Source organism: Humulus lupulus, chromosome 8, assembly GCF_963169125.1.
Source record: "Humulus lupulus chromosome 8, drHumLupu1.1, whole genome shotgun sequence".
NCBI classification, from domain to species: Eukaryota; Viridiplantae; Streptophyta; class Magnoliopsida; order Rosales; family Cannabaceae; genus Humulus; species Humulus lupulus.
Window position 1 is genome coordinate 7638376 of NC_084800.1, and position 27702 is coordinate 7666077.

The 27702-nt window shown below is 44.3% G+C and overlaps 1 protein-coding gene across 1 annotated transcript; it reads right to left on the minus strand.

Annotated features, from left to right (window-relative positions):
• Positions 1-21529: 21529 nt before the first annotated feature.
• On the minus strand, positions 21530-22777 carry LOC133793470 (uncharacterized). Its single transcript, XM_062230821.1, has 2 exons — positions 22247-22777; positions 21530-22165 (listed from the first exon to the last, which is right to left on the minus strand). The coding sequence occupies exons 1-2, from the start codon at positions 22775-22777 to the stop codon at positions 21842-21844; spliced, it is 855 nt and encodes a 284-aa protein (XP_062086805.1). The 3' UTR covers positions 21530-21841.
• Positions 22778-27702: the final 4925 nt, after the last annotated feature.

Sequence of the window (27702 nt, forward strand, 5' to 3'; positions counted from 1 at the left end):
AAAAAAATATCTTTTTGTATATGAATATAAATTTAAAATTAAATAATTATTTTTTAAATTAATTAAATATTATTATTATATGTGAAGTTTTGGTACAATTTGAATTGAAACTGTTACACCCAGATTTCGAGCCATGAGAATTGTGACCTCGAAAGCTGGATTCATAATGAATGAACTCGTGAAGTCTCGAAAATGTCCGAAATCTAAGCATCGAGCCTGCGAAGCAGAGACGACCTCGAAGATGATAGCCTCAAAATCCACACAAGCTCGAAAGATAGACCTCGAAGTACATCTGTTCTCGGGATGGCCTCGGATCAAGGCTCCGAGCCTGACGCGCGTATGAGCTTGAAGTCATGTGGCCTCGGGAAGATGCTATAGCTCGAAAATCAATAAGAAACCTGGGTGTATAGGGGCCTTGGTGATATAGGATAATAACTTTGAATATCCTAATGAGTCATCTATAAGAGACGCGGTCTACATTGATTACTATAAATCCCCTACAATCTAGGGATATTATTTTTTCAGTTATACGCCCCCTGATCTTCTGGGGACGTTTCCTTGTATATCGGATTGCAGGCTTTTAATGCCATTTAATTTATTTGCATATACAGAATAACTTCCCGAAATATGTGGGATAGTATTATGAAATCTTCTCTATAAATAGAGAGGTCATGCACCATTGTAAGGGACCGAATTTTTGTGATCTTGAGGGAAAACTCTGGAGAATTCATCCTTGGAGAATTTTCAGAGATCATCTCAAGTTTAATAACAAAGACTCGTGGACTAGGCAGATTTAACTGCTGAACCACGTAAAAGATCTCGTGTGTTTTATCGTATTTCATTTGGCCATAACTGATTATTGTTTTCGTGCTCTTCTTTCACTGTTGACGAAAAACGGCGTCAACAGTTTGATGCTTTCGTTGAGAGCCTTAAGCATTCAGTCCCTGAATAAGTCATGGCCACTAATAATCAGAATGCTCCTGAAGAGAATTACCCAAGACGTCCTGGGAAACAGCCGATGGAAAACCCAGATGTTGAGGAAAGAAGCGGATCCTCTGATTCTCGCGGACCACCCTCTCCACCACGAGAGGAGGATATGTATTACAATCCTGAACGATATGTTCCCATTGTGGAACTTGAGAACCGACAGCTGAAACAGCAGTTGGCAGAGGCCAACATGCGGAATGAGGAGTTAGCTAGGATAGTCGCAGAGGCGCAGGTGGCTCAGCCCCCACCTCCGCGTGAAAACCAAGCTCCTCCTCCTAGGGACGTGCATGTTCCTCCCCGCAGGCCCCGGGGGCGTCCGCAAAAGAATGCTGCCCCAAGAAGGTCGGCACAACCTCCGGCACCAGCAGAGCCATCCGCTCCCCCTAAGCCCCAGAGAAGTACTCGGGCTAGGGCCCTGATTAATCCACCTGTGGAAGTACCTGCGGGAACTGAGAACAACCGAGCCCCTGCAGAGGCTCGGACTCAAATCCCTGGGAGTGCACCACATGGAACTAACCCATCTCGGGCAAACTCTAGACCATCTAGGCCGTGAAATGGGTGGCAGCCACCGTTACCCATACGGTTCCCTCCATCACCTATAAGATACCCTTCACCCTCTCGCAGGAATGCTCAACCAGTTCGAGATCAGGACGAAAGGCGTGCGAGGAGGAGACAAGGAAACAGGGAAACTTTCCAGGAGCGGAGAGATGCCCTATCAGAGAGAAGTCAAACATCTCGGTCTCGCACAGCGGAAACGAGGCGACACGGAAAAGATCCATCTCGAAATAACTATGCGAAAAGTTTTACTGGTGACGACTCTGGAGATACCAGATCGGTCAGCAAGCATGATCGAGGTCGTAAGAATACTGGAAGCCGCAGGAATCGCTTCGACCTGCGAGAACACCTGAATCAAAGTCGGGGTAACAAAAACCTGATAAACCTGAACCTGAGGGATCGCTTGAATAGGCGTCAAGACCCCCTACGGAGGCACGAGCCTGGAATTGTGATCGGCGACAACCGATTCCAGACAGTACCCCTCGCGGACCCGGTCCAGGAAAGAATTGAACAATTAGAAAAAGCCTTTAGGCTTTTGAAAAGCGAGCAAGGTCGGGATCGATATGAAAATTCTGACGAGGAGATTGAACCGTTTGCTCCCCATATTTCTAACACTCCATTTCCCCAAGGATTTCAGATCCCTCATGTCCGAACGTTTGAGGGGAAGTCCGACCCATGCATCCATCTAAGTTCGTTCAACACCATAATGCGAGCAAGCAATGTGGGTTACGAGCTCAGATGCATGTTATTTCCAACATCTTTAACAGGACCAGCCAAAAGCTGGTTCAAAAAATATAAAAGACACTCAATAACTTCATGGGAGCAGCTGTCTAGAGACTTCAAGAAGCAGTTTAGAGCCATGACGGAGGTTAGACCTGAGGCGTCAACCCTGACTAATGTTCGGCAGCAGCCAGGAGAAACTTTGAAAAGTTACCTTACGAGGTTCAATTTGGAAGTAGCTCGAGCTCGGAACGTGGATGACAGCGGTCACCTAATGGCTGTCCAAGCTGGAGTCATGTCAGGGAATGCTCTCTGGGACGACATGCAGAGAAAACCTGTGAGGTCCATAACCGAGTTTAACAAGCGGGCACAGAGGTTTGTCAATGTAGAAGAAGCGAGGTCGACACTTAATATGACTTCCCAGCCTGCAACTACAACGATAAACATAAACTCTGCCCCGACCTCGGTGGACCCACCAGCTTCAATGCCTGCTGCGGAAAACCCTTCCAAGAGAAAAAAGAACGAAGGGAGTAACCCCGAGGCCGAAGGAGGAAAGAAAAAGAAAGGGGAGAGATATTTCTCCGTGTACAGAGTGTACACCGAGCTCAACGAGTCTCGGGAGAACATATACCTGGCCAATGAAAACCAGGTCCCCTTTAAGCGTCCGGACCCGATGAGAAATCAAAAGTCCAAGAGGGACTCCAGTAAGTATTGCCGATTTCACAGAGACACCGGGCATACTACCGATGAATGTCGACAGCTGAAAGACGAGATCGAAGGATTGATCTCGAGAGGTTACTTCAGACAATATGTCAAGAACCAGAGTACTAATCAGGTGACCGCGAGCCAGAAAGCAGTCGCGCCGCAACCCACGCAAAACAATAATTCTTGAGCTCGGGAAGAAGATAGGCCCCCGCCGATAGATGGAGAGGATGTAATAACCATCTCGGGAGGGCCTCATCCCGCAGGAATGGGCAGAAATGCCCAAAAGAGATATGTTAACGAGCTGAAGACTGGGGACGGGTCTCCCTATGAACCCGAACCTAGAGCTCCAAAAAGTCAGAGGATTGAATCCCAACCAATAACCTTCACTGAGGAAGACGCGTCCCATGTCCAGTTTCCTCACCATGATCCGCTGGTCATCACTCTCCAGCTGGCAAATAAAAGGGTCCACCGAGTTCTCATAGACAATGGGAGCTCAGTTAACATTCTCTATAAAGCAACCCTCGAGAAGATGGGACTCTCCCTTCGCGACCTGAAAGCGTGTTCAACTACTTTATACGGCTTTTTAGGAGAAGGGACCGCCTGCATGGGATCCATCGAGCTCCCCGAAACCTTGGGAGACTACCCAGTCTCGGCAACCAAGATGATGGAATTCGTGGTAGTAGATCTACCTTCAGCCTACAATGTGCTGCTCGGGAGACCTGCCCTGGTTGGGTTGGGGGCAGTCTCATCACTGAGGCATCTGGCCCTTAAGTTCCCGACCCCTAGCGGCATCGGAACATTAAAGGGAGATCAATTAGCTGGGAGAGAATGCTACAGCATTTCCTTGAGAGGAAAGAAACAAACGAGCGCACAAGCACTCGTCATTATTCAAAGTAAAGACGGGACGGTCTTAGAAATTGATGAAGAGATCGATCCAAGGGTTGAGGAGAAAGCTGACCTCGAACCCTTAGAAGAGCTCGAAGAAATTCAGCTCGAGGAAACCGATCCCTCGAAAAAGGTGAAGGTTGGAAAACACCTCCAGGATGAGACAAAATAGCAACTAATTTGCTTTTTAAAGAAGAACCAGGATGTCTTCGGATGGTCACATTCGGACATGGTGGGAATAAGTCCGAATATAGCAAGCCACGCGCTAAATATAGACAAAACCTTCCCTCCGAAGCAACAGAAGCGAAGACAGCTGGACGACGACAGAAAGAAGGCACTAAAGGAGGAGGTTGACAGGCTAAAGGCAAACCGATTCATTAGGGATGCCTTTTACCCTGACTGGGTAGCCAATCCGATGTTGGTCCCAAAACCCAATGGGATGTGGCGGACCTGTATTGACTATTCAGACCTCAACAAAGCTTGCCCGAAAGACTGTTTCCCATTACCAAGGATTGACTAGCTCGTGGATGCCATGGCGGGGCATGGCCTGATGTCGTTCATGGATGCCTATTCTGGGTATAACCAGATTCCCATGCATGCCCCCGACCAGGAACATACGAGCTTCATAACGGACAAGGGGCTATACTGTTATAATGTCATGCCATTCGGGCTCAAAAATGTTTGGGCCACATACCAGCGGCTCGTGAACATGATATTTTCATAACAGATAGGCAACAACATGGAAGTTTATGTTGACGACATGCTTGTCAAGTCTCAACTTAACAATAACCATGTTGATGACCTCGAAGAGTGCTTTGGCGTGCTCCGAAAGTATAACATGAAATTGAATCCTCAGAAGTGCACTTTTGGAGTATCTTCAGGAGAATTCTTGGGCTTTATCGTGAACGCTCGTGGAATAGAAGCCAACCCCGACAAGGATAGGCAACCTAACAAGATCGAGGCCCTGATTGACATGCCCTCGCCTCGAAGACACAAGGATGTCCAAAGTCTGACCGGCAGGATGGCGGCCCTAAGTAGGTTCATTTCAAAATCTACGGACCGTTGCCTCCCGTTTTCCAATCTTTTGAGGGGAGGTAAGAAATTTGAATGGACAGAGGAGTGCGAGCTGGCATTCCAGGAGCTTAAAAAGTACCTCGCCGAACCCCCCATCTTATCAAAACCTGAAACGGGAGAAGTACTGTACCTGTACCTCTCCACCACCGAACACGCGATAAGTGCAGTGCTCATTCGAGAAGAAGAGAAGGTACAGAGACCCGTTTATTACATCAGTAAAAGGTTACTGGGAGCAGAGTCAAGATGCCCCTTGATGGAGAAGCTGGCTCTCAGTTTAACTCATTCATCACGTAAACTTCGCCCCTACTTTCAAGCGCATCCCATCCATGTGTTGACTGATCAACCACTTAGGCAAGTCTTGTCTAAACTGGAGGCTTCAGGTCGACTTCTTAAATGGGCAGTTGAGCTCGGGCAGTTCGAGATCACCTACCACCCGAGGTCGACCATTAGGGTACAGGCGTTAGCAGACTTTATAGTAGAATGTACTGGCATGACCAACGATGAAGTTATAACCCCGGCTCACGAGCTGTGGAAACTTTACGTCGATGGCTCATCCAATGAAAATGGATCGGGGGCAGGAGTCATTTTGATTACCCCCGCAGGGAGCAGATTTCATTCTACTTTAAGATTTAACTTCAGAGCTTCAAACAATGAGGCCTAATACGAGGCTTTACTGGTGGGGCTTCGTATAGCTAAGGAGCTCAAAGCTAAAGCAATACATTGCTACAGCGATTCCCAGCTCGTGGTCAATCAAATCCTGGGAGAATACCAGGCTCGCGGCACGAAAAATGGCAGCTTATTTGGAAAAGGCAAAGTCCGCATTAGAGCATTTCGAATTTTATGCAATCGAACAGGTTCCCCGAGAGCGGAACTCAAATGCAGATGCCTTAGCTCAGCTTGCCACCTTCGCCGAAAATGAAGAACTGAACGTTGTGCCCATAGAACATCTCTTGGCACCTAGCATCAATGAACCAAAGGAGGAAGACGTGTGTATGATTGAATCAGAGCCTACCTGGATGACCCCGATAGTTGAATACCTCGAGACCGGAGCCCTTCCAAAAGATCGGAACCAGGCTCGAAAGTTAATGTATCAACTTCCCCGTTACACCATTTTAGACGGAAAGCTATACAGAAGGGGGTATTCCATGCCATTACTTTGGTGCGTAACTTCACCCGAAGCTAAGAAGATCATCGAAGAAATTCATGAAGGATTCTGCGGAGATCACACCGGGGGGCATAGCCTATCCAAGAAAATCATACGCCAAGGATATTTCTGGCCTACCATTAAAACGGATTCTTTCGAGTACGTGAAGAAATGCGACAAATGCCAGAGATTCACCATGATTCCTCGAGCTCCACCATCCGAGTTGACCATGTTGACATCCCCATGGCCATTCGCGGTATGGGGAATCGATCTCATAGGCTCTCTCCCAACAGGCAAGGGCTGTGTAAAATATGCTGTAGTTGCTATGGATTATTTCACAAAGTGGACGGAGGCTGAACCGTTGGAAACAATAACTTCCAAAAAGGTCCTTGACTTCGTGGTTAAAAACATCGTATGCCGATATGGGGTGCCGAGGAAGATTGTATTCGACAACGGAACTCAGTTCGATAGCGACTTGTTTACCAACTTTTGTGAAAATAATGGAATAATAAAGAGTTTTTCGTCAGTAGCTCATCCTCAGGCAAATGGCCAGGTCGAGGCTGTAAACAAAACTCTCAAGAGTTCATTAAAGAAAAAGTTGGAGGAAGCAAAGGGATGCTGGCCCGAAGAATTGCCCCAAGTCCTATGGGGATATAGAACCACAGCTCAAACATCAACGGGGCATAACCCATTCTCTCTAGCGTCCGGTTGCGAAGCAATGTTGCCTATCGAGGTCGAAATTTCCACAATATGAGCTCACATTTACGACCAAAACTCAAACCACACTCAGCTCGAAGAAACCTTAGACTTGATTGAAGAAAAGAGAAACGAGGCTCAGCTGAGGAACGCTGCCTACCAGCAACGAGCTACCAGGTATTTCAACAAGAGGGTTCGAGATCGAAAGTTTGGTGTGGGAGATCTGGTGTTGAGACGTGTATTTTTGGCAACACGAGATCCAGCAGCTGGTGTGCTCAGGCCGAATTGGGAAGGACCATACCAGATAGAGTTAGTCATCCGGCCCGGTGTTTATAAGCTAGCAAGATTGGATGGGAGCCTGGTACCGCGAGCATGGAATGGCGAACACCTAAGACCTTACTACCAATAGTATAGGAAAAGTGTTGCCTGTAACCATGATTTTCTATCTGTATTAATTTGTCTGCTTTTGAGTTCCATCAAATAAAGATCTATTTCGTTCAATATGTTATGTCTCTTTTTATTTTTGCAATCTCTCTTAATTTAATAACTTATGGTCACACTCATAGGATATTAAGGGGGCATCATTGGTATATATACCATCAGCTTAAAAAATAAAATAACATACACGAAATACATACAAGTGTTTGGATACAACCAGATGCGCGAGCTTAAATAGTTTGGATGTAACCAAATTATGAAAAGATAAAAACGTTTGGATATAACCAAATGTGTGAACTAGGTTAAAAATGTAAGTGTGGATTACAAACCAAGCACGAACTTAATAGGTTTGGAGCAAACCAGCTAAAACTAATCGACGATAAGTGGGAACCTAAACCCGCTTCGAGATAAGTCGAGATTGAGGCTGGAATATCTTAAAGGAAAATAGTTTCGAACTCATAACCTCGGAGAAATAACCGAGGACAATAAAAAGTAACTAAGCAATAAGATATAACTAAACCATTCGCATTACATACCATACAAGTGCTTTCGGGTTCATGGTTAAAGTAATATCCGACCTTGATAAATAACGAGATCGGAAGCGGATAATTCGAGCAAACGATGCACGAATGCGTTGGGTTTCGAGCCTAAAGTCCAAACTATGTTTGTATGAATAAATAAACATAAACGATTCATTAATATAAATGTGCAAAATATTTCGAACCAAGAAATGTAAAGCATATGTATCAATATAAAAAGAAATTGTATCAGCCCTACGGGCATAAATTAAAACAATTACAAAAATAAGGGGACGCAGCCCCATGATAAGATTTCCTCGAGATCAGATTCAAGAAGGAGGAGTCTCCTTGGCCTTCTGAGCATCGGCAGCATCGGGCCCCTCAGGATGAATAGCATGACTATCCTCCTGAGCACCTTCGGAGGCAGCCTCCTGAGTAGCCTCTTCCGCCTCGAGCCAAGCATTCCACTTATCCAGAAGCTTCGCCTCGTGAGGACCTAAGAAACTGGTATCGAGGTCTTCGTTGTTGGCCCACATTCTGTACATGGCCGAATTAACCGCCTGGTCCTTCTTCTCTTTATACTCAGCAAGGTGGTGAGCCTTTTCACCCTCAATTATATCAAAGGTAGCGGCCTGGTCTTCTTCGAGCTTTTTGTTAGCCTCTTGGAGCCAAGCATTCTCCTTCTCAAGCTCCTCGAGCCTAGCATTCTCTTTCTCGAGCTCCGCGAGCCTAGTATTTAGCTTCTCAAGCTCGGACGCTTTAACCTTAAGCTCCTCGGCTCTTGCCTCGAGCTTTTCATTTGCTGCCTTCAGGTCGTCACTCGCTTTGAGTTGAAGATCCTTCGCCTCCTGAGCATAAGACTTGCTCGAATGGATCTCGTTGTTCAACCTATAGTTGAGCTGGGCAGTAAAGGCAAGAGACTGACAAAAGAAAAAATCGTCATTAACGCCAGGATTCTGTAAATATAACTAAGAAGTAGAAGAAAACTTACCGCGGCAGCGAGCTCGATACTCTTTTCATAGAGGGCAGTGCAGTCTCGGGCATTGTTCAAGTATTTCCATTGAGGAGCTTCGAGACTGCTGAAGCTCTAACCGATTCGGGACATAACATCCGAACACAGCATAGACCCATGGGGTCCAGCCGCGTTGTCAATTACATACTCCTCGACGTGAGTAGAAACTGACAGCTCGAGAAGCAGAAGGCTTTTTGGGAGGTGGACCAAGTGATGGCTGGACCACTACAGGAAGTTGGGGCTCGACCATAATGGAGGCACCGACTTGTGAAGTCGGCGCCACGGTGGGAGCACCAACCTGCGAAGTCGGCGTCGCAACGGAGCTCGTAACAGGCGGAGCCGGAGGAGGAGGAGTTTTCTCGGACCTCTTGGGGACCTTGGTGGGCCGGTCAGTCTTTCGCAACCCCGCCCTGGGACGCTTGCTCCTCTTGGCACCGCCACTCTCGATGATGTTGTCAAGGTCAGAATCCATCTTGCCTGCACAATCACGCCACAATGTGAATCATAACAAAAAGAGGGAATAGTATATAAAGTGATTCAGCATCGCGTAGATATACAAAGTAATGATGGAAGAAACCTAACTGGAACTCTTCCCCAAGCTCGAGCTCGGAGACCATGAAATTCCCCCATCTTCAGAAGAGGCGGGGGGAGTACCTTCCCTATAGGTAGACGTCAACCTCGAAAGGTCCCTATAGTCATTGGTCCCATATTGGACGGCTATCCCGTCCCACACCTCGTTTAGACTGTACATGGTGTCATACTTCCCGAGCCAACTATCAAACCTATGAACTCGGTCGTCTACCCAAGTCCATATATAGAAGTGGTCCCTATCATCTAGGCACAAGACTAACCTATCGGGTTGGTGCTTTAATAAGGTGGGGGACCACATTCTCGAGCTAAGGATGACTTTACCTTGATCATCCGAGTCTGAGCTTGAGGCTTCATCATTAGCCTCATTCCCCGATGGCGGGCTTCTTCGACGAGCTGGGGGTGGAGGCCTCACCTTTCTCCTTGGAGGGAGGATGCCTGTGGGCAAAGGCACCTGCTCCCAACGATCATACTTTTTATTGGACCAGTCCGAGGTGGACTGGCCATCTCCCAAAAGCCCGCAAGCTCGGAGCTTACTCTCATGTAAAAGGTATGAGAGAGACCTCCTGCCGTAAGGGAGTTGGAGCAGAGTCTCTCTATGCTCCTTCATTGCGTCGTCAGGAGTAGGACGGTGAAAATTGGCTGGAAAATAAGACACATTTCAACTAAGTACGTGCCTACAAATAAAAGCCCGAGCACAGAGGTAAAGAAGGTTGGAGTACTTACGAATCCGTCTGAATGAGTAGAATCGAGACGGGGACAAGCCATCTGTCCAGAAGAAGGGTTTTTTAAAGTCAGGTGGATGATTAGGAAGATCCTCAAAAACCTTTTTCTCTTTGGGGTAGCTCGAAAGATAGTAAAAGCCGTCTCCTCCCCGAGCTCGGGAGGGGTTGCTTTTCAGACAGAAGAGGTATAAAATCTCCTGTGGTGAGGGTCCTTCCCACTTCAGCTCGTGGTATAGCGACCTCAGGGCAGACAGAACCCTGTAAGAATTGGTGTTGAGCTGGAATGGAGCTAGCCCAACAAAGTCCGTGAAGTCCTTGAAAAATGACTTCAAAGGCAGTAACGCTCCCGCCTTCATGTGCTCTTGGCTCCAGGCCGCATACCTCAGCTTGGGATTTCCATCTCCTGGGGCGTGGCAGCTTTGCTCACTGGGGGTAGGAGCTCGACACCTTAGGGTGCTTGACAGCCTAAGACCATGGAATGCCAGGATATCAGTTATCTGGCCTAGTGAGGTAATCGAGCTCCTGTAGTGTTCGACTTCGAAGAACTCCCTCCTCAGTTGTGAGGTAGAAGGCTCCCCTATGAGCGAAAATTGGAGGCTATACGCAACGGTCACTTTTAATTTAGGGTCGAGGGGAATCGGCCTGGGTCCAGAATCAGGTTCTGGATAAAGAGCCTCCTGAAGGGTTCTCCTCTTCCTCTCTATAACCTCGTCAATTTGGCGGCGATAATGAGCTCGAATCTCCTCCTGTTCGCGCGCGAGATCGTACTCGCGAATCAGACGTTGATTCCGAGCAAACAACGACTCTGGGCTCGGGGTTTTTGGCGAGTAAGGGATTGCCAGCAACGACCCCCACCGTCTTTCCAGATTCTGTGACATCTAGCGAGAAAGAAAAAATGGTGAGGGCCATGCATGCTAGGGTTCAAGAATTACGAGCTTGATAGGATAAGCTCGAAGAATGCTTAAGAATGCAACGAGCTCGAAACTAAGACTCCGATTGAGAGTCAGAACGTGTATTCCACGAGAAAAAGGAGGAGAGGGGACAAATTTTTTTGAAAATCCCGAAAATCAGGGGAAAAAGGGTGGCGGTTATTCAGAAAAGGTAATCTTGGGTATCGTGCATTCTTTAAAACCAAGGTTTTATACCCGATATCTTGGTGTGCAAGATATGTCTTTTAAAATTTTGAAACCCAGAAAAAAGAGATCTTGTTCTACACCAAAACTGGATTTGAAACCAGAGATTTAAACGTAGTATGGGAACGTAAACATGGAATCCTATCGGTCAAAAATTTCCTAGCATATCATACTAAGGAAATATATTAGAACACTCCCAGAAATAACAAGAAAAATATGGACAGAATCTGGCATAAAGGAAAATAAAAAGACAATTAGACACTTACACAATGATGGCGATTGCAGAGAAATCATCGATTGAAGGAGAGGCTGCAGATATGAGCTCACGGTCTCGAACAAACTGGCGGTCCTCTGTTTCTTCGGCTGAGAAAACATGCACAAGCAAGAAGTTCTTAGGGATAGTTTCTGGTTTTGCTCTTTCTTTCTTCTGATGAGCGAAAAATAAAAGAAAGACGATGAGTGAGGTCTTATATATAGATGGAAAAAGGGGATTAATCTGAGCCATTGAACAAAGCCCTTGCAAAATCCAACGAATAGGGATTAATGATATGATGGTACCAGAAAGGTGGCAGACGAACGATCGTGGGCAGATTTCCAAGGTACTCGAGTACCCTGAATAGGCAATACCCAACTGACACGTGTCCGTTTTTAGGTGTGTGGCGGAGCGGTTCCCGAAGAAAGTAGTTCAAAAGTTTCCTTCTCATAGGATTCGAACAAATACTTTTGAGGGGGCAAGATGTTACACCCAGATTTCGAGCCATGAGAATTGTGACCTCGAAAGCTGGATTCATAATGAATGAACTCGTGAAGTCTGGAAAATGTCCGAAATCTAAGCATCGAGCCTGCGAAGCAGAGACAACCTTGAAGATGATAGCCTCGAAATCCACACAAGCTCAAAAGATAGACCCCGAAGTACATCTGTTCTCGGGATGGCCTCGGATCAGAGCTCCGAGCCTGACGCGCGTATGAGATTGAAGTCATGTGGCCTTGGGAAGATGCTATAGCTCGAAAATCAATAAGAAACCTGGGTGTATAGGGGCCTTGGTGATATAGGATAATAACTTTGAATATCCTAATGAGTCATCTATAAGAGACGCGGTCTACATTGATTACTATAAATCCCCTACAATCAAGGGATATTATTTGTTCAGTTATACGCCCCTTGATCTTCAGGGGACGTTTCCTTGTATATCAGATTGCAGGCTTTTAATGCCATTTAATTTATTTGCATATACAGAATAACTTCCCGAAATATGTGGGATAGTATTCTGAAATCTTGTCTATAAATATAGAGGTCATGCACCATTGTAAGGGACCGAATTTTTGTGATCTTGAGGGAAAACTCTGGAGAATTCATCCTTGGAGAATTTTCAGAGATCATCTCAAGTTTAATAACAAAGACTCGTGGACTAGGCAGATTTAACTGCTGAACCACGTAAAAGATCTCGTGTGTTTTATCGGATTTCATTTGGCCATAACTGATTATTGTTTTCGTGCTCTTCTTTCACTGTTGACGAAAAACGGCGTCAACAGAAACTTATAATTATGATACAAAAGTCTATAATGGCTCTCAATAACCCTTCCCTTTTTTCCAAAGAGATACAAGTAAATAGAATGGAAAAAATATAAATTTACTATCCTATCAAAATATGTTGCTACATAGAGAAATTTAATATAGGTATATGTATTGTAATATCTTTTAGTAACAATAGTATATAATAACTTATCACACTTGCCAACTTCTAAAATTATCAAGTATGTATAATGTCACTCATCAATAACATATTCGCACATTTAGGAAGTTACCATAAAAGGTAAACAATAATCATGTCTAGAAATCAAATTAATCAAATCTAAATGAAATAAACGGTCTCTATGCATAAATGAATTTAATAATAGGAAGCAAAAAAATACTTAAAACTTGATTTTATGGAATTAAGCTACTCAAGTGTCATTTGTTCCTAAGCTCAAATAATCAACAAATCAAAATCTGGGATACTGTCATTGCCTTGACAATAATGTGATAAGCCAATTGAAGCAATTTTATTTGGCAAAAACATAAATAATACCTATAAAGTTCGTCGTTAGATACATTTTAAATGACAGTGTCAAAATTGGAAAATGTCACACGTTTTTTTTTAGGGTAGGTAACCATTTGGTACCCTGTGTTTTTGCAAAGTATCATTTTGGTATCCTCTTTTTTCAATAATGCTCATATGGTACCTTGTATTTTAAAATCGTACATATTTGGTACTCTAAACTCAAATTAAATTAATAAAATTTTACCAATTTAATCAAACTGATGTCAATTATATAAGTTCCAAATTTAAATTTAATTACTTAATTACATATAATTGATGACAGTTTGATCATATTGACAAAATTTTATCTATCAAATCTGAGTCTAGGGTATCAAATATGTATAATTTTTAAAATACAGGGTACTATATGAGTATTATTGAAAACAAATGTGTTATACCCAGATTTCGAGCCATGGTAAATGTGACCTCGAAAGTTGGATTCACAACAAATGGTCTCGTAAGGATTAGAGTATGCTCCAGGGTTGTATATCGAGCCTGCAAAGTACGATATATGACCTCGAATATGGTGACCTCAAAACGATCGCGACATCGGAAGGTAGCTCTGAGAACACCCTCATCTTCAGGGACGACTTCGGATCAGGGGTCGCGAGCTCGATGAACGTGCGATCTCGAAAGCCACGTGAACTCGAGAGATATCTTCAGCTCGACAGATGACGGGAAACCTGGGAAGCTAAAGCCTTAGAGATACGTGATAACCATCTTGAATATCTACAAGTATTATTAATATGAGATGTAATCCTCATTCATTAATGTAAATCCCCTGGAATCGTGGGATATTATTTGATCAGTTATGCGTTTCCTGGTCTTCAGGGACGTTTCCTTTTATATCTGATTATAGGCATTTAAAGCCATTTATTTTATTTACACAAAAAGAGTAACTACCCAAAATATGTGGGATAGTATTCTACAGCCTTCTCTATAAATAGAGAGGCCATGCACCATTGTAAAGGGACTGAAATTCTGATCCTTGAGAGAAAAATCTGAAGAATTCATGCTTAAGAATTTTCAGAGATAATCTTGAGATTAATAACAGAGACTCGTGGACTAGGCAGATTTAAATGCTGAACCACGTAAAAATCGTGTGTTTGATTTGTTTTATTGTATTTGGCCATTATCAATTATTGTTTTTTGTGCTATTCTTTCACTGTTTGACGAAAAACGGCGTCAACAGTTTGGTGCTTTCATTAAGAGCCTTAAGCATTCATCCCTGAGAGATTCATGGCCACGAATAATCAGAACACGCCTGATGAAAGTTACCCAAGGCGTCCTGTAAACCAACCAATGAAGAACTCGGATGCTGAGGAGAGAAGTGGGTCTTCTGATTCCCGGGGACCACTGCCTCCACCAAGGGATGAGGACATGTACTATAATCCAGAGCGTTACGTTCCTATTGTAGAACTAGAAAACCGGCAGTTGAAACAGCTGTTGGCAGAGGCCAACAAACGGAATGAGGAGTTGACTAGGATAGCCGCAGAGGCGCAGGTGGCTCAGCCCCCACCTCCGCGCGAAAACCAAGTCCCTCCTCCAAGAGACGTGCATGTTCCTCCCCGGAGGCCCCGTGGGCGTCCACGAAAGGATGCTGCCACAAGGAGGCCGACTCAACCTTCGGCGCTAGCAGAGCCATCTGCTCCTCCTAGGCCCCAGAGGAGTACCCGAGCTCGGGTTCCGCCTAACCCACCTGTGGAAGTGCCTGCAGGAACTGAGAATAACCGAACCCCTGTAGAGGCTCGGACTCAGGTACCTGGGAGTGCACCGAATGCAACTGACCCATCTCGGGAAAATTCTGGCCCCTCTAGGCCGTGACAAGGGCGACATCCACCGTCGCCTATACGGTTCCCTCCGTCTCCCATAAGATATCCTTCACCTCCCCGTAGAAACGCTCAACCTGTTCGAGATCAGGATCAAGGGCGTATAAGGGAAAGACAAGGAAACAGGGAGACATTCCAAGAGCGGAGAGGCGCACCATCTGAGAAAAGTCAGACGTCTCGGTCTCGCACTGCGGAGACGAGGCGACATGGGAAGAATCCATCACGAAATGACCGATCAATGAGTTTCACCAGTGACGAGTCCGGAGAGACCAGGTCCGTCAGTAAACACGACCGAGGTCGTAAAAATACTGGAAGTCGCAAGAATCGTCATGACCTGCGAAGTCATCTAAATCAGAGTAGGGGGAAGGAAGATCAGACAAATCTGGACCTGAGGGATCGCTTGAATAGGCGGAGAGATCCCTCACGGAGACGCGAGCCTGGAATCATGATCAATGACAGTCAATTCCAGGCAACACCTCCTACTGACCCAGTCCAAGCAAGGATCGATCAGCTCAAAAAAGCCCTTAGGCTTTTAAAGAATGAACGAGGAAATGGTCGATATGAGGACTCTGATGAGGAACTCGAGCCGTTTGCTCCACATATTTCCAACACCTAATTTCCTCAAGGATTCCGGATTCCTCACGTCCCAGCGTTTGAAGGAAAAACCGACCCATGTAGTCACCTGAGTACATTCAACACTATTATGAGAGCTAGTAACGTGGGTTACGAGCTCAGATGCATGTTGTTTCCAACATCATGGGCAGGACCTGCCAAAAGTTGGTTCGAAAAGTACAAGAAACACTCAATAACTTCATGGGAACAGTTGTCTAGAGACTTCAAGAAGCAGTTCCGAGCTATGGTGGGAGTCAGGCCAGAGGCATCCACTTTGACTAACGTCCGACAACAGCCAGGCGAAACACTGAAAAGCTACCTGACAAGATTTAATCTGGAGGTCGCCCGAGCTCGAGATGTGGATGACAGTGGGCACCTTATGGCTATCCAAGCTGGTGTTTTACCCGGGAGTGCCCTTTGGGATGACATGCAAGGAAAACCGATGAGGTCAATAACCGAGTTTAACAGACGAGCGCAGAGGTTTGTCAATGTAGAGGAGGCGAGGTCAACGCTCAAGGCAACCTCACAGATCGAAACTACAACGATAAACATTAACTCCGCCTCAACCTCGGCTGACCCAGCAGCTCCGCAGCCTACCTCGGAAAATCCCTCAAAGAGGAAAAAGAGCGAGGGAAATAACCCCGAGGCTGAGGGAGGAAAGAAAAAGAAAGGGGAGAGATATTTCTCCGTGTATAAAGTACACACCGAGCTCAACGAGTCTCCGGAAAACATATACCTGGCTAATGAAAACCAGGTAACCTTCAGGCGTCCGGACCCAATGAGAAATAAAAAATCCAAGAGGGATTCCAGTAAGTATTGTCGGTTCCACAGAGACACCAGACACACAACTGATGGATGCCGACAGCTGAAGGACGAGATCGAAGGGTTGATCTCGAGAGGTTACTTCCGGCAGTATGTCAAAAACTAGAGTACTGGACAGACTACTGCGAGCCAGAGAGTAGCCGCGCCTTCGACGGCACAAAATAATAACTCCCGATCTCGGGAAGAAGACAGGCCCCCGCCGATAGATGGAGAGGATGTGATAACCATCTTGGGAGGGCCTCATCTCGCAGGAGGGGGCAGAAGTGCTCAAAAGAGATATGTTAACGAGCTGAAGACAGGGGACGGGTCCCCTTATGAACCCGAACCTAGGGCACCGAAAAGCCAGAGGATTGAAGCACAACCAATAACCTTCACTGAGGAGGACGCCTCCCATGTTCAGTTCCCTCATCATGATCTGTTGGTTATTACTCTTCAACTTGCCAACAAAAGAGTGTGCCGAGTTCTCATAGATAACGGGAGCTCAGTGAACATTCTTTATAAAGCGACCCTCGAGAAAATGGGACTCTCCCTTCGCGACCTGAAGGCGTGTGCAACTACTTTGTACGGCTTTTCAGGAGAAGGAACTGCCTGTATGGGATCCATTGAACTCCCTGTAACCTTGGGAGACTATCCGGTCTCGCTGACCAAGATAATGGAGTTTGTAGTAGTAGAGTTACCATCTGCCTACAATGTACTGCTCGGGCTGGGGGCAGTTTCATCTGTGAGGCATCTGGCCCTTAAGTTCCCAACTCCAAGCGGGGTCGGGACATTAAAAGGAGATCAATTGGCAGGAAGGGAGTGCTATAGCATTTCTTTGAGGGGAAAGAAACAAACGAGCGCTCAAACACTCGTTATCATACAAAATAAAGATGGAGCAGTCTTAGAAATTGACGAGGAGATCGATCTGAGGATTGAGGAGAAAGTTGACCTCGAACCTTTAGAGGAGCTCGAAGAAATTCAGCTCGAGGAAGCTGATCCCTCGAAAAAGGTGAAGGTCGGAAAACACCTCCAAGACGAGGCAAAATAACAATTAATTTGCTTTCTAAAGAAAAACCAGGATGTCTTCGCATGGTCACACTCAGATATGGTGGGGATAAGCCCGAATGTAGCGAGCCACGCATTGAACATAGACAAAAGCTTTCCCCCGAAGCGACAAAAGCAAAGACAGCTGGACGAAGACAGAAAGAAAGCATTAAAGGAGGAAGTTGACAGGTTAAAAGCAAACCATTTCATTAGGGATGCCTTTTACCCTGACTGGGTAGCCAATCCAGTGTTGGTCCCAAAGCCCAATGGGACGTGGAGAACCTGTATTGACTACTCAGATCTCAACAAAGCTTGCCCAAAAGATTGTTTTCCACTACCAAGGATTGACCAGCTCGTGGACGCCACGGCAGGGCATGGCCTAATGTCATTCATGGATGCCTATTCTGGATATAACCAGATTCCCATGCATGCCCCCGACCAAGAACATACGAGCTTCATCACAGATAAAGGGCTCTACTGCTATAATGTCATGCCATTCGAACTTAAGAATGCTAGAGCCACGTACCAGCGGCTCGTAAACATGATGTTCTCAGAGCAGATAGGGAACAACATGGAGGTTTATGTCGATGACATGCTTGTCAAGTCTCAACTTAACAAGAACCATGTTGATGACCTCGAAGAGTGCTTTGGCGTGCTCAGGAAATACAACATGAAGCTAAACCCTCAGAAGTGCACTTTTGGGGTATCTTCGGGAAAATTTCTGGGCTTTATTATAAACTCTCGTGGAATCGAGGCTAACCCCAATAAGATCAAGGCCCTGATTGACATGCCTTCACCTCGGAAGCACAAAGATGTTCAAAGCTTAACCGGCAGGATGGCAGCCCTAAGCAGATTCATTTCGAAGTCAACGGATCGTGGCCTTCCATTCTTCAACTTATTGAGAGGAAGTAAGAAGTTTGAATGGACAGAGGAGTGCGAGCTGGCCTTTCAGGAGCTCAAAAATCACCTAGCTGAACCACCCATCCTGCCAAAGCCTGAGACAGGAGAAGTATTGTACCTATACCTCTCAACCACCGAACACGCGATAAGCGCGGTGCTCGTTCGAGAAGAAGAAAAAGTGCAAAAACCCATCTACTACATCAGTAAAAGATTACTGGGGGCAGAGTCAAGGTATCCATTGATGGAGAAACTCTCCCTCAGTCTAATTCATTCATCTCGTAAGCTCCGCCCCTATTTTCAGGCACATCCCATCCATGTACTGACAGATCAACCACTTAGGCAGGTCCTGTCTAAACCAGAGGCTTCAGATCGACTTCTTAAGTGGGCTGTTGAACTCGGACAGTTCGAGATCACCTAGCATCCAAGAACGACCATTAAGGCATAGGCATTGGCAGACTTTATAGTGGAATGTACTGGTATAGCCAAAGACGAGGTAATAACCACGGCCCACGAGCTGTGGAAACTTTACGTTGATGGCTCGTCCAATGAAAATGGAGCGGGGGCAGGGGTCATTCTGATCACCCCCGCAGGGAGCAAATTTCACTCCGCCTTGAGATTCGGCTTTAAAGCATCGAATAATGAGGCCGAGTACGAGGCTCTACTCGCGGGACTACGAATAGAAAAGGAGCTCAAGGCTAAAGCCATTCATTGCTACAGTGGCTCCCAGCTCGTGATTAATCAAATCTCGGGAGAATACCAGGCTCGCGGCACAAGAATGGCAGCTTATCTGGAGAAGGCAAAATCTGCATTGGAGTATTTTGAATTTTATGCAATCGAATAGGTTCCCCGAGAACGAAACTCAAATGCAGATGCCTTAGCTCGACTCGCCACCTCCGTCGAAAATGAAGAGTTGAATGTTGTACCCATAGAACACCTGTTAACACCCAACATTACTGAGCCAGACGAGGAAGATGTGTGCATGATCGAGATGGAGCCGACCTGGATGAGTCCGATAGTTGACTATCTCGAAAATGGAATTCTTCCAAAAGATCGAAATAAGGCTCGAAAGTTGATGTATCAACTCCCTCGTTACACCATTTTGGACAGAAAGCTATACAGAAGAGGATATTCCATGCCGCTGCTCAGATGTGTAACCCCTCCCGAAGCAAAGAAGATCATTGAAGAAATTCATGAAGGGTTCTGCGGAGACCACACCGGGGGGCATAGCCTATCCAAGAAGATCATACGACAAGGATATTTCTGGCCAACCGTTAAAACAGATTCCTTCGAGTATGTGAAGAAGTGCGACAAATGCCAGAGATTCTCCACGATACCCCGAGCCCCACCATCCGAACTGACCATGTTGACATCCCCATGGCCTTTCGCAGTATGGGGCATCGACCTCATAGGCTCTCTCCCGACTGGCAAAGGCGGAGTAAAATATGCTGTAGTCGCCATTGATTACTTCACGAAATGGACGGAGGCTGAACCATTGGTGACCATAACTTCGAAAAAGATCCTTGATTTCGTGGTAAAGAACATTGTATGCCGATACGGAGTGCCGAGAAAAATCGTATCCGATAACGGAACCCAGTTCGATTGCGACTTGTTCACCAGCTTTTGCGAAAAGAACGGCATAATAAAGAGTTTTTCATCTGTGGCTCACCCTCAAGCGAATGGTCAGGTCGAGGCCGTTAACAAAACTCTCAAGAGTTCTCTAAAGAAAAAGTTGGAAGAAGAAAAGGGACGATGGCCTGAGGAATTACCCCAAGTCCTTTGGGGGTATAGGACCACAGCTCGGACCTCAACAGGGCATACCCCGTTCTCTTTGGCATACGGCTGCGAGGCAATGTTGCCCATCGAGGTCGAAATCCCAATGATTCGAACTCAGATTTACGACCAAAGTTCCAATCACATTCAGCTCGAAGAAACCCTAGACTTGATTGAAGAAAAAAGAGAAGAGGCTCAGCTGAGGAATGCTGCTTACCAGCAACGAACTACAAGATATTTTAATAAGAGGGTTCGAGATCGAAAGTTCGAAATGGGAGATCTGGTCTTGAGACGCGTATTCTTGGCAACCCGAGATCCAGCAGTTAGAGTGCTCGGGCCGAACTGGGAAGGACCATACCAGATAGAGTCAGTCATCCGACCTGGCGTATACAAACTCGCGAGATTGGACGGAAGCCTAGTACCCCGAGCATGGAATGGCGAACACCTTAGACCTTACTATCAGTAGTGTAGGAAGCGTGTTGCCTGTAACCATGATTTTCTATCTGTATTAGCTTGTCTGTTTTTGGATTCGATCAAATAAAAGATCTATTTTGTTCAATATGTAATCTCTTTTTGTTTTTTATTAAATGCAATCTCTCTTAATTTAATAACCTATGGTCAAACCCATAGGATATTAAGGGGGCATCATTGGTATACATACCATTAGCTTGGAAATTAAAAAAAAATATATATATATCAAGTATTTGGATATAACCAAGTACGCGAGCTTAGATAGTTCGGACATAACCGAGTTGTCAAAAACATATAAAGTATTTGGATATAACCAAGTACGCGAGCTTAGATAGTTCGGACATAACCGAGTTATCAAAAACATACAAAGTATTTGGATATAACCAAATGCGCGAGCTTAGATAGTTCGGACAAAACCGAAAAACCTAAAACGTTTGGAGTTAACCAAATATGCAAACTTAACAGGTTTGGAACAAACCAGCTAAAAAACTAATTGATGATGAGTAGGAACCTAAACCTATTTCGAGACAAGTCGAGATCGAGGCTGGAATATCTTAAAGAAAATAGTTTCGAACTCTCAACCTCGGAGCAAAAACTGAGGATGAGGAAAAGTGACTAAGCAAAAAGATATAACCAAATCACTCACATTACATACCATATAAGTACTTTAGGGTTCATGGTTAAAGTAATATCCGACCTTGATAAACAACGAGGTCGGAAACAGATAATTCGAACAAACTATGCATGAATGCATCGAGTTTCGAGCCTAAAATCCAAACTATGTATGAATAAATAAAAATAATTGATTCATCAACATATAATGTGCAAAATATTTCGAGCCAAGAAATGTAAAGCATGTAAAAGAATAGTTAAAGAAATTGTATTAGCCCCGTGGGCATAAGTTAAAATAATTACAAAATAGGGGGACGCAGCCCCAATAAATGATCTCCCCGAGATCATATTCAAGGAAGAGGAGTCTCCTTGGCCTTCTCAGCATCAGTAGCTCCGGACCCCTCAGGACGAATAACATGACTATCCTCCTGAGCTCCCTCCGAAACGGTGTCTGGAGCAGCCTTCTCCTTCTTGAGTTGTTCAGCCTCTTCCTTCTCGAGTCGAGCATTCCACCGTTCGAGAAGCGGCGCCTCGTGCGGACCTAAGAAGCTGGTGTCCAGATCCTCATTGTAGGCCCACATCCGGTACATAGCAGAATCAACTGCTTGTTCTTTCTTCTCTTTGTATTCAGCAAGGAGGCGAGTTTTTTCTTCTCTTTCTTTTGCTCCTCGAGCTCAGCTCTCAGCTTTCCAAGCTCAGTGGCCATCCCCTCGCGCTCTTTAACTCCCGCATCGAGCTTCACGTTCGCCGCCTTCAGATCATCGCTCGCCTTGAGGTGAAGATCTTTCGCCTCTTGAGCATGAATCTTGCCCGAATGGATCTCGTGGTTTAACTGATAATTGAGCTGAGCAGTGAAGGCTAGAGCCTGAAAAAGAAATAAACTACCATTAGCTCCAAGTCAGTATGATTACAAGTGGAAAAGGAAAGAGTATAGAAGAATGCTTACCGCGGCGGTGTGCTCGATACTCTTCTCATAAAGAGCAGTGCAATCTCGGGTACCAGTTAAGCACTGCCACTGGGGAGCTTCGAAACTCCCATAGCTCTGGCCGATCCGGGACATGACATCCGAGATCAGCGTGGATCCGTGGGATCCAGCAGCATTGTCCACCGCATATGCGTCGATATGGGTGGAGATTGACAACTTCTGGACTCGGGAAACAGAAGGCCTTTTGGAAAGCGGAGCAGAGGATGATTGACCCACCACAGGAGGTTGGGCCTCAGCCATAGCGGAGGGGTCGACCAGCGAGGTCGGCGCCACTGCCGAGGCGACAATCTGTGAAGACGGCGCCATCGTGGAAGCGCTGGCTTGGGCAGTCGACGCAACAACGGAGCTCGAAACTGGCAGAACAAGGGGAGGTGTTTTCTTGGACCTCTTGGGGCCTTTGCCCAACTGGTCAGCCTTATGTGCCCCCGCTCTGGGGCGCTTGCTCCTCTTGGCGTCGGCGCCGTCAATGATGCTGTCAAGGTCGGAGTCCATCTTGCCTGCACAAGTCATAACACAACGCGAATAAATAAAAGAGAAGCATACAAGTTATTTCAGTATCACAGACACGGAGTGATGATAGAAGAAACCTAACTGGAACTCTCCCCCGAGCTCGAGCTTGGGAACCATGAAATTCCCCCGTCTCCAGAGGAGGTGGGGGGAGTGCCTTCCCTATAAGTAGGCGATAACCTCGAAAGGTCCCTATAATCATTGGTCCCGTACTGCACAGCTATCCCATTCCACACCTTGTCCGTGGTGTACATGGTATCGTATTTCCCGAGCCCACTATCGAACCTATGGACACAGTCATCTACCCAACTCCATATGTAGAAGTTGTATCTATCCTGTGGGCACGAGACTAGCCTATTGGGCCTGTGTTTTAGTAATGTGGGGGACCACATCCTCGAAGTAGGGAGGACTTTACCTTTATCTGAGTCCGAGCTCGAGGCTTCATCATTGGCCTCATTCCCGGACCGCGGACTCCTCAGACGAACTGGGAGTGATGGCCTCCTTTCTCTCCTTGGAGGAAGGGCGCCTGTGGGCAGTGGCACCTCCTCCCAGAGTTCATATTTTTTGCTGGACCAGTCAGAGGTTGACTGGCCCTCTCCCAACAGCCCACAAGCTCGGAGCTTGCCCTCATGTAATAGGTACGAGAGAGACCTCCTGCCATAAGGGAGTTGGAGCAAGGCCTCTCTGTGCCTCTTCATCGCTTCATTAGGGGTGGGACGCTGAAAATTAGCTGAAAAACGAAACACATTTCAACTAAATGTGGATTTAAGAACTAAAGTCTCGAGCTCAGGAATAAAAGTAACGAGAATACTTACAAATCCGCCTGAACGAATAATGTCGAGACGGGGACAGACCATCTGTCCAGAAGAAGGTCCTCTTGAAATCAGGCGGGTGGTTGGGAAGATCCCCAAAAACCCTCGTCTCTTTGGGGTAGCTCGAGAGATAGTAAAAACCATCCCCTCCCCGAGCTCGGGAGGGGTTACTTTTCAAACAAAAGAGATATAAAATCTCTTGAGGTGAAGGTCCTTCCCACCCCAGCTCGTGGAACAAGGACCTCAGGGCAGACAACACCCTGTACGAATTGGTGTTGAGTTGGAACGGAGCCAACCCAACGAAATCAGTAAAGTCTTTGAAAAAAGACTTCAAGGGCAGCAGTGCTCCTGCCCTCATATGTTCTTGGCTCCATGCCGCATATTTCACTGTGGCGTCACGGCCGCCAGGGGCGAAGCAGCTCCGTTCTTGACCAGTCGGAGCTCGACACTTCAAGGTGCCTGACAAATGAAGGCCATGGAAGGCCAGGATTTCAGATATTTGGCTGGTTGTGGTAACCGTGCTCTAGTAGAGCTCGGCCTCGAACATCTCTCTCCTCGGCTGTGAGGAGGAAGGTTCCCCCATTAAGGAAAACTGGAGTTCCCCTGGATGATATGCAACAGTGACTCTTAGCGCAGGGTCGAGGGGAATTGGCCTAGGTCCTGAATTGAGTTCCGGATAGAGGGCCTCCCGAAGAACTCTTCTCTTCTTTTCAATGACCTCGTCTATCTGGCGGCGATAGTGGGCTCGAATGTCTTCCTGCTCGCGTGTAAGCTCGTATTCTCTTATCCGACGTTGGTTCCGGGAGAAGAGCGATTCTGGGCTCGGAGATTTTGGCTCGTAAGGGATTGCCAGCAATGACCCCCACCGTCTTTCCAGATTCTGTGACATCTAACGAGAAAGAAAATATGGTGAGGGCCATGCATGCGAGAATCACGAGCTCGATGGAATGAGCTCGGAAATTTAGGAACGAGACACTAAATACTAAGATCCTTATTGAAGAGTCAGGGGCGTGTATTCCACGAAAAAGAAAAGGAGCGTGGATAATTTTTTGAAAATCCCGAAATTCAAGAGAAAGAAGAGTGGCGGTTAACCAGGAAAGGTGTCTTTGGGTTTCGTGCATTTATCAAGACCCACGTTTTTATCCGAAAACTTAGTGCACAAGAAACGTTGCCTAAAAATTTCAAAACCCAGAAAATGGGAACCACATTCAAACGTCAAAACTGGGTATAAACCAGAGACGAAAATCCAGAATGAAAGTCTAAAAGGCATGAAAACCTATCGGGTTAAAACTTCCTATCGTGGATGCAAACCAGTATAAACAGATACACAGCAAGAACAATTTAAATAAAAACTGGCAAAATGAAAAACAAAAATGGCATACTTACACAGTAATGGCGATTGCAGAGAGATTGTCGATTGAAGAAGAAGTTGCAGGAAAGAACTCACTGACTCGAACAGACCAGGATTCCTTTGTTTCTTTGGTCGAGAAAACATGCACAGAATAGGAACTTTGCAAAGAGGTCTTTGGGTTTGTTTTTATTCTTTTCTTGCTTATGACGAATGAAGGTAAAAGTGAAGAAGAAGATGAAGAGTGGGGTCTTGTATATATAGGTGGGGAAAATGAATTAATCAGGAGCGTCGAATGAAATCCTCACTAGATCGAACGGACGGGGATCAATGACAAGAAGGCGCCGAAAAGTTGTCAGACGGACGATCGTGGGCGTGTTTCCCAGGTACTCAAGTGCCTAAAGTGAGCAATACCCAGCTGACGCGTGTCCATTTTTAAGAGTGTATGACGGTACAGTTCTCAAGTAAAGTAGTTCAAAAGTTTCCTTCTCTTAGGATTCGAACAAATACTTTTGAGGGGGCAAGATGTTATACCCAGATTTCGAGCCATGGTAAATGTGACATCGAAAGTTGGATTCACAACAAATGGTCTCGTAAGGATTAGAGTATGCTCCAGGGTTGTATATCGAGCCTGCAAAGTACGATATATGACCTCGAATATGGTGACCTCGAAACGATCGCGACATCGAAAGGTAGCTCCGAGAACACCCTCATCTTCAGGGACGACTTCGGATCAGGGGTCGCGAGCTCGATGAACGTGCGATCTCGAAAGCCACGTGAACTCGAGAGATATCTTCAGCTCGACAGATGACGGGAAACCTGGGAAGCTAAAGCCTTAGAGATACGCGATAACCATCTTGAATATCTACAAGTATTATAAATATGAGATGTAATCCTCATTCATTAATGTAAATCCCCTGGAATCGTGGGATATTATTTGATCAGTTATGCGTTTCCTGGTCTTCAGGGACGTTTCCTTTTATATCTGATTATAGACATTTAAAGCCATTTATTTTATTTACACAAAAAGAGTAACTACCCAAAATATGTGGGATAGTATTCTACAGCCTTCTCTATAAATAGAGAGGCCATGCACCATTGTAAAGGGACCGAAATTCTGATCCTTGAGAGAAAACTCTGAATAATTCATGCTTAAGAATTTTCAGAGATAATCTTGAGATTAATAACAGAGACTCGTGGACTAGGCAGATTTAAATGCTGAACCACGTAAAAATCGTGTGTTTGATTTGTTTTATTGTATTTGGCCATTATCAATTATTGTTTTTTGTGCTCTTCTTTCACTGTTTGACGAAAAACGTCGTCAACAAAATGGTACTAAAATAATACTTTGCAAAAACATAGGGTACCAAATGAGTAAATTCTTTTTTTTTTAATAAAATGAGAATTCAAGTCAAAATCTCTAATCTATTTCTAATTTTTCTAAATTTTTTATTTTATTTTATTTATGATTATTAAATAATTAAAAAAATAAAATATCTAAAATCATCAATAATGACAATGCTTCTTCCGTAATTTTTTTTAAGATTTATTAATAACTAATTTTCTAATAAATATTATAATAAATCAACCATATATAAATTCATATTTATCTTGAAATTTTTTCAATTCATGATAATATTTTTATTGTTTCCTATTTCAAATTCAAAATTTAAAATATCTCAATTTATTTATAAATAACTATTTTTTAAATAATCTTTTTAATAATTATATATAATTGACATTTATTTCAAAATTTTCCATTTTAGTTTATCTTTTTATTGTTTTGACACTTCAAATTTAAAATAAAAATATTTTTATTAATATTTAAATAAAATATCTAGAAATAACTATTTTTTTTAATAATTATAATAATAACGAATCATATATAAATTGACATTTATCTTCAAGATTTATTGTTTTGATATTTCAAATTTAAAACCAAAATATCTTAACAATTAAAAATATCAACATATATACATGCGATATTAATTTGATTAAGAATATTATTAATTAAATTAATAAAAATATTTGTTTTAAAAAAATTAATGATTGTGCAAAATATCATGATTTATAAATTTTCTATTCTAAAAATATATAAATCATAAAATTATTATATAATAAACAAAAAAAAAACGCAAAGCTTATAAAATAATACTAATATTATATAAAAGCACACGTACAACAAGTAGTTTGAATCTTACTTTTGACACTTTAATTATTTAGAATTTTTCGAAAACCTATAAAAAACTTACTATATAATGAACATTATCATAAAAAAAATTATTATCATGACGCCTTTACGTATTAATATACAAAATATATTATACAAATAAGGTATCTTACTTACAATTTCTCAAAAAATATTTAAATAAATATATTTTTTAATAATTACAAAAAATTGGGCAAAAACCTTTATAATATATAATATATATAAAGACATTAAAATACACGTGCTTGTTTTGGTTGAATAGTCTAAAATCCAATTGAAAAAAGAAAAAGTGGGTGGTGGTTTTCATTACGGCAAATGAATAAAATAGTATTACTTTTTTTAGATGAAAAAAATAGTATTACTTAATTTCTTTTAGCATAACAAAAAATTACTTGACAGAATTTATCAAAAAATAAAAAAAGATACCCTAATTTTGTGTAATATAACCTGAAAAGGGAATTGAGCCTGTATAAGGTATAATTATACCCAGATCATAAAAACAATTCCTAAAGTAACAGTTTATGCAAAATGAATACCCATC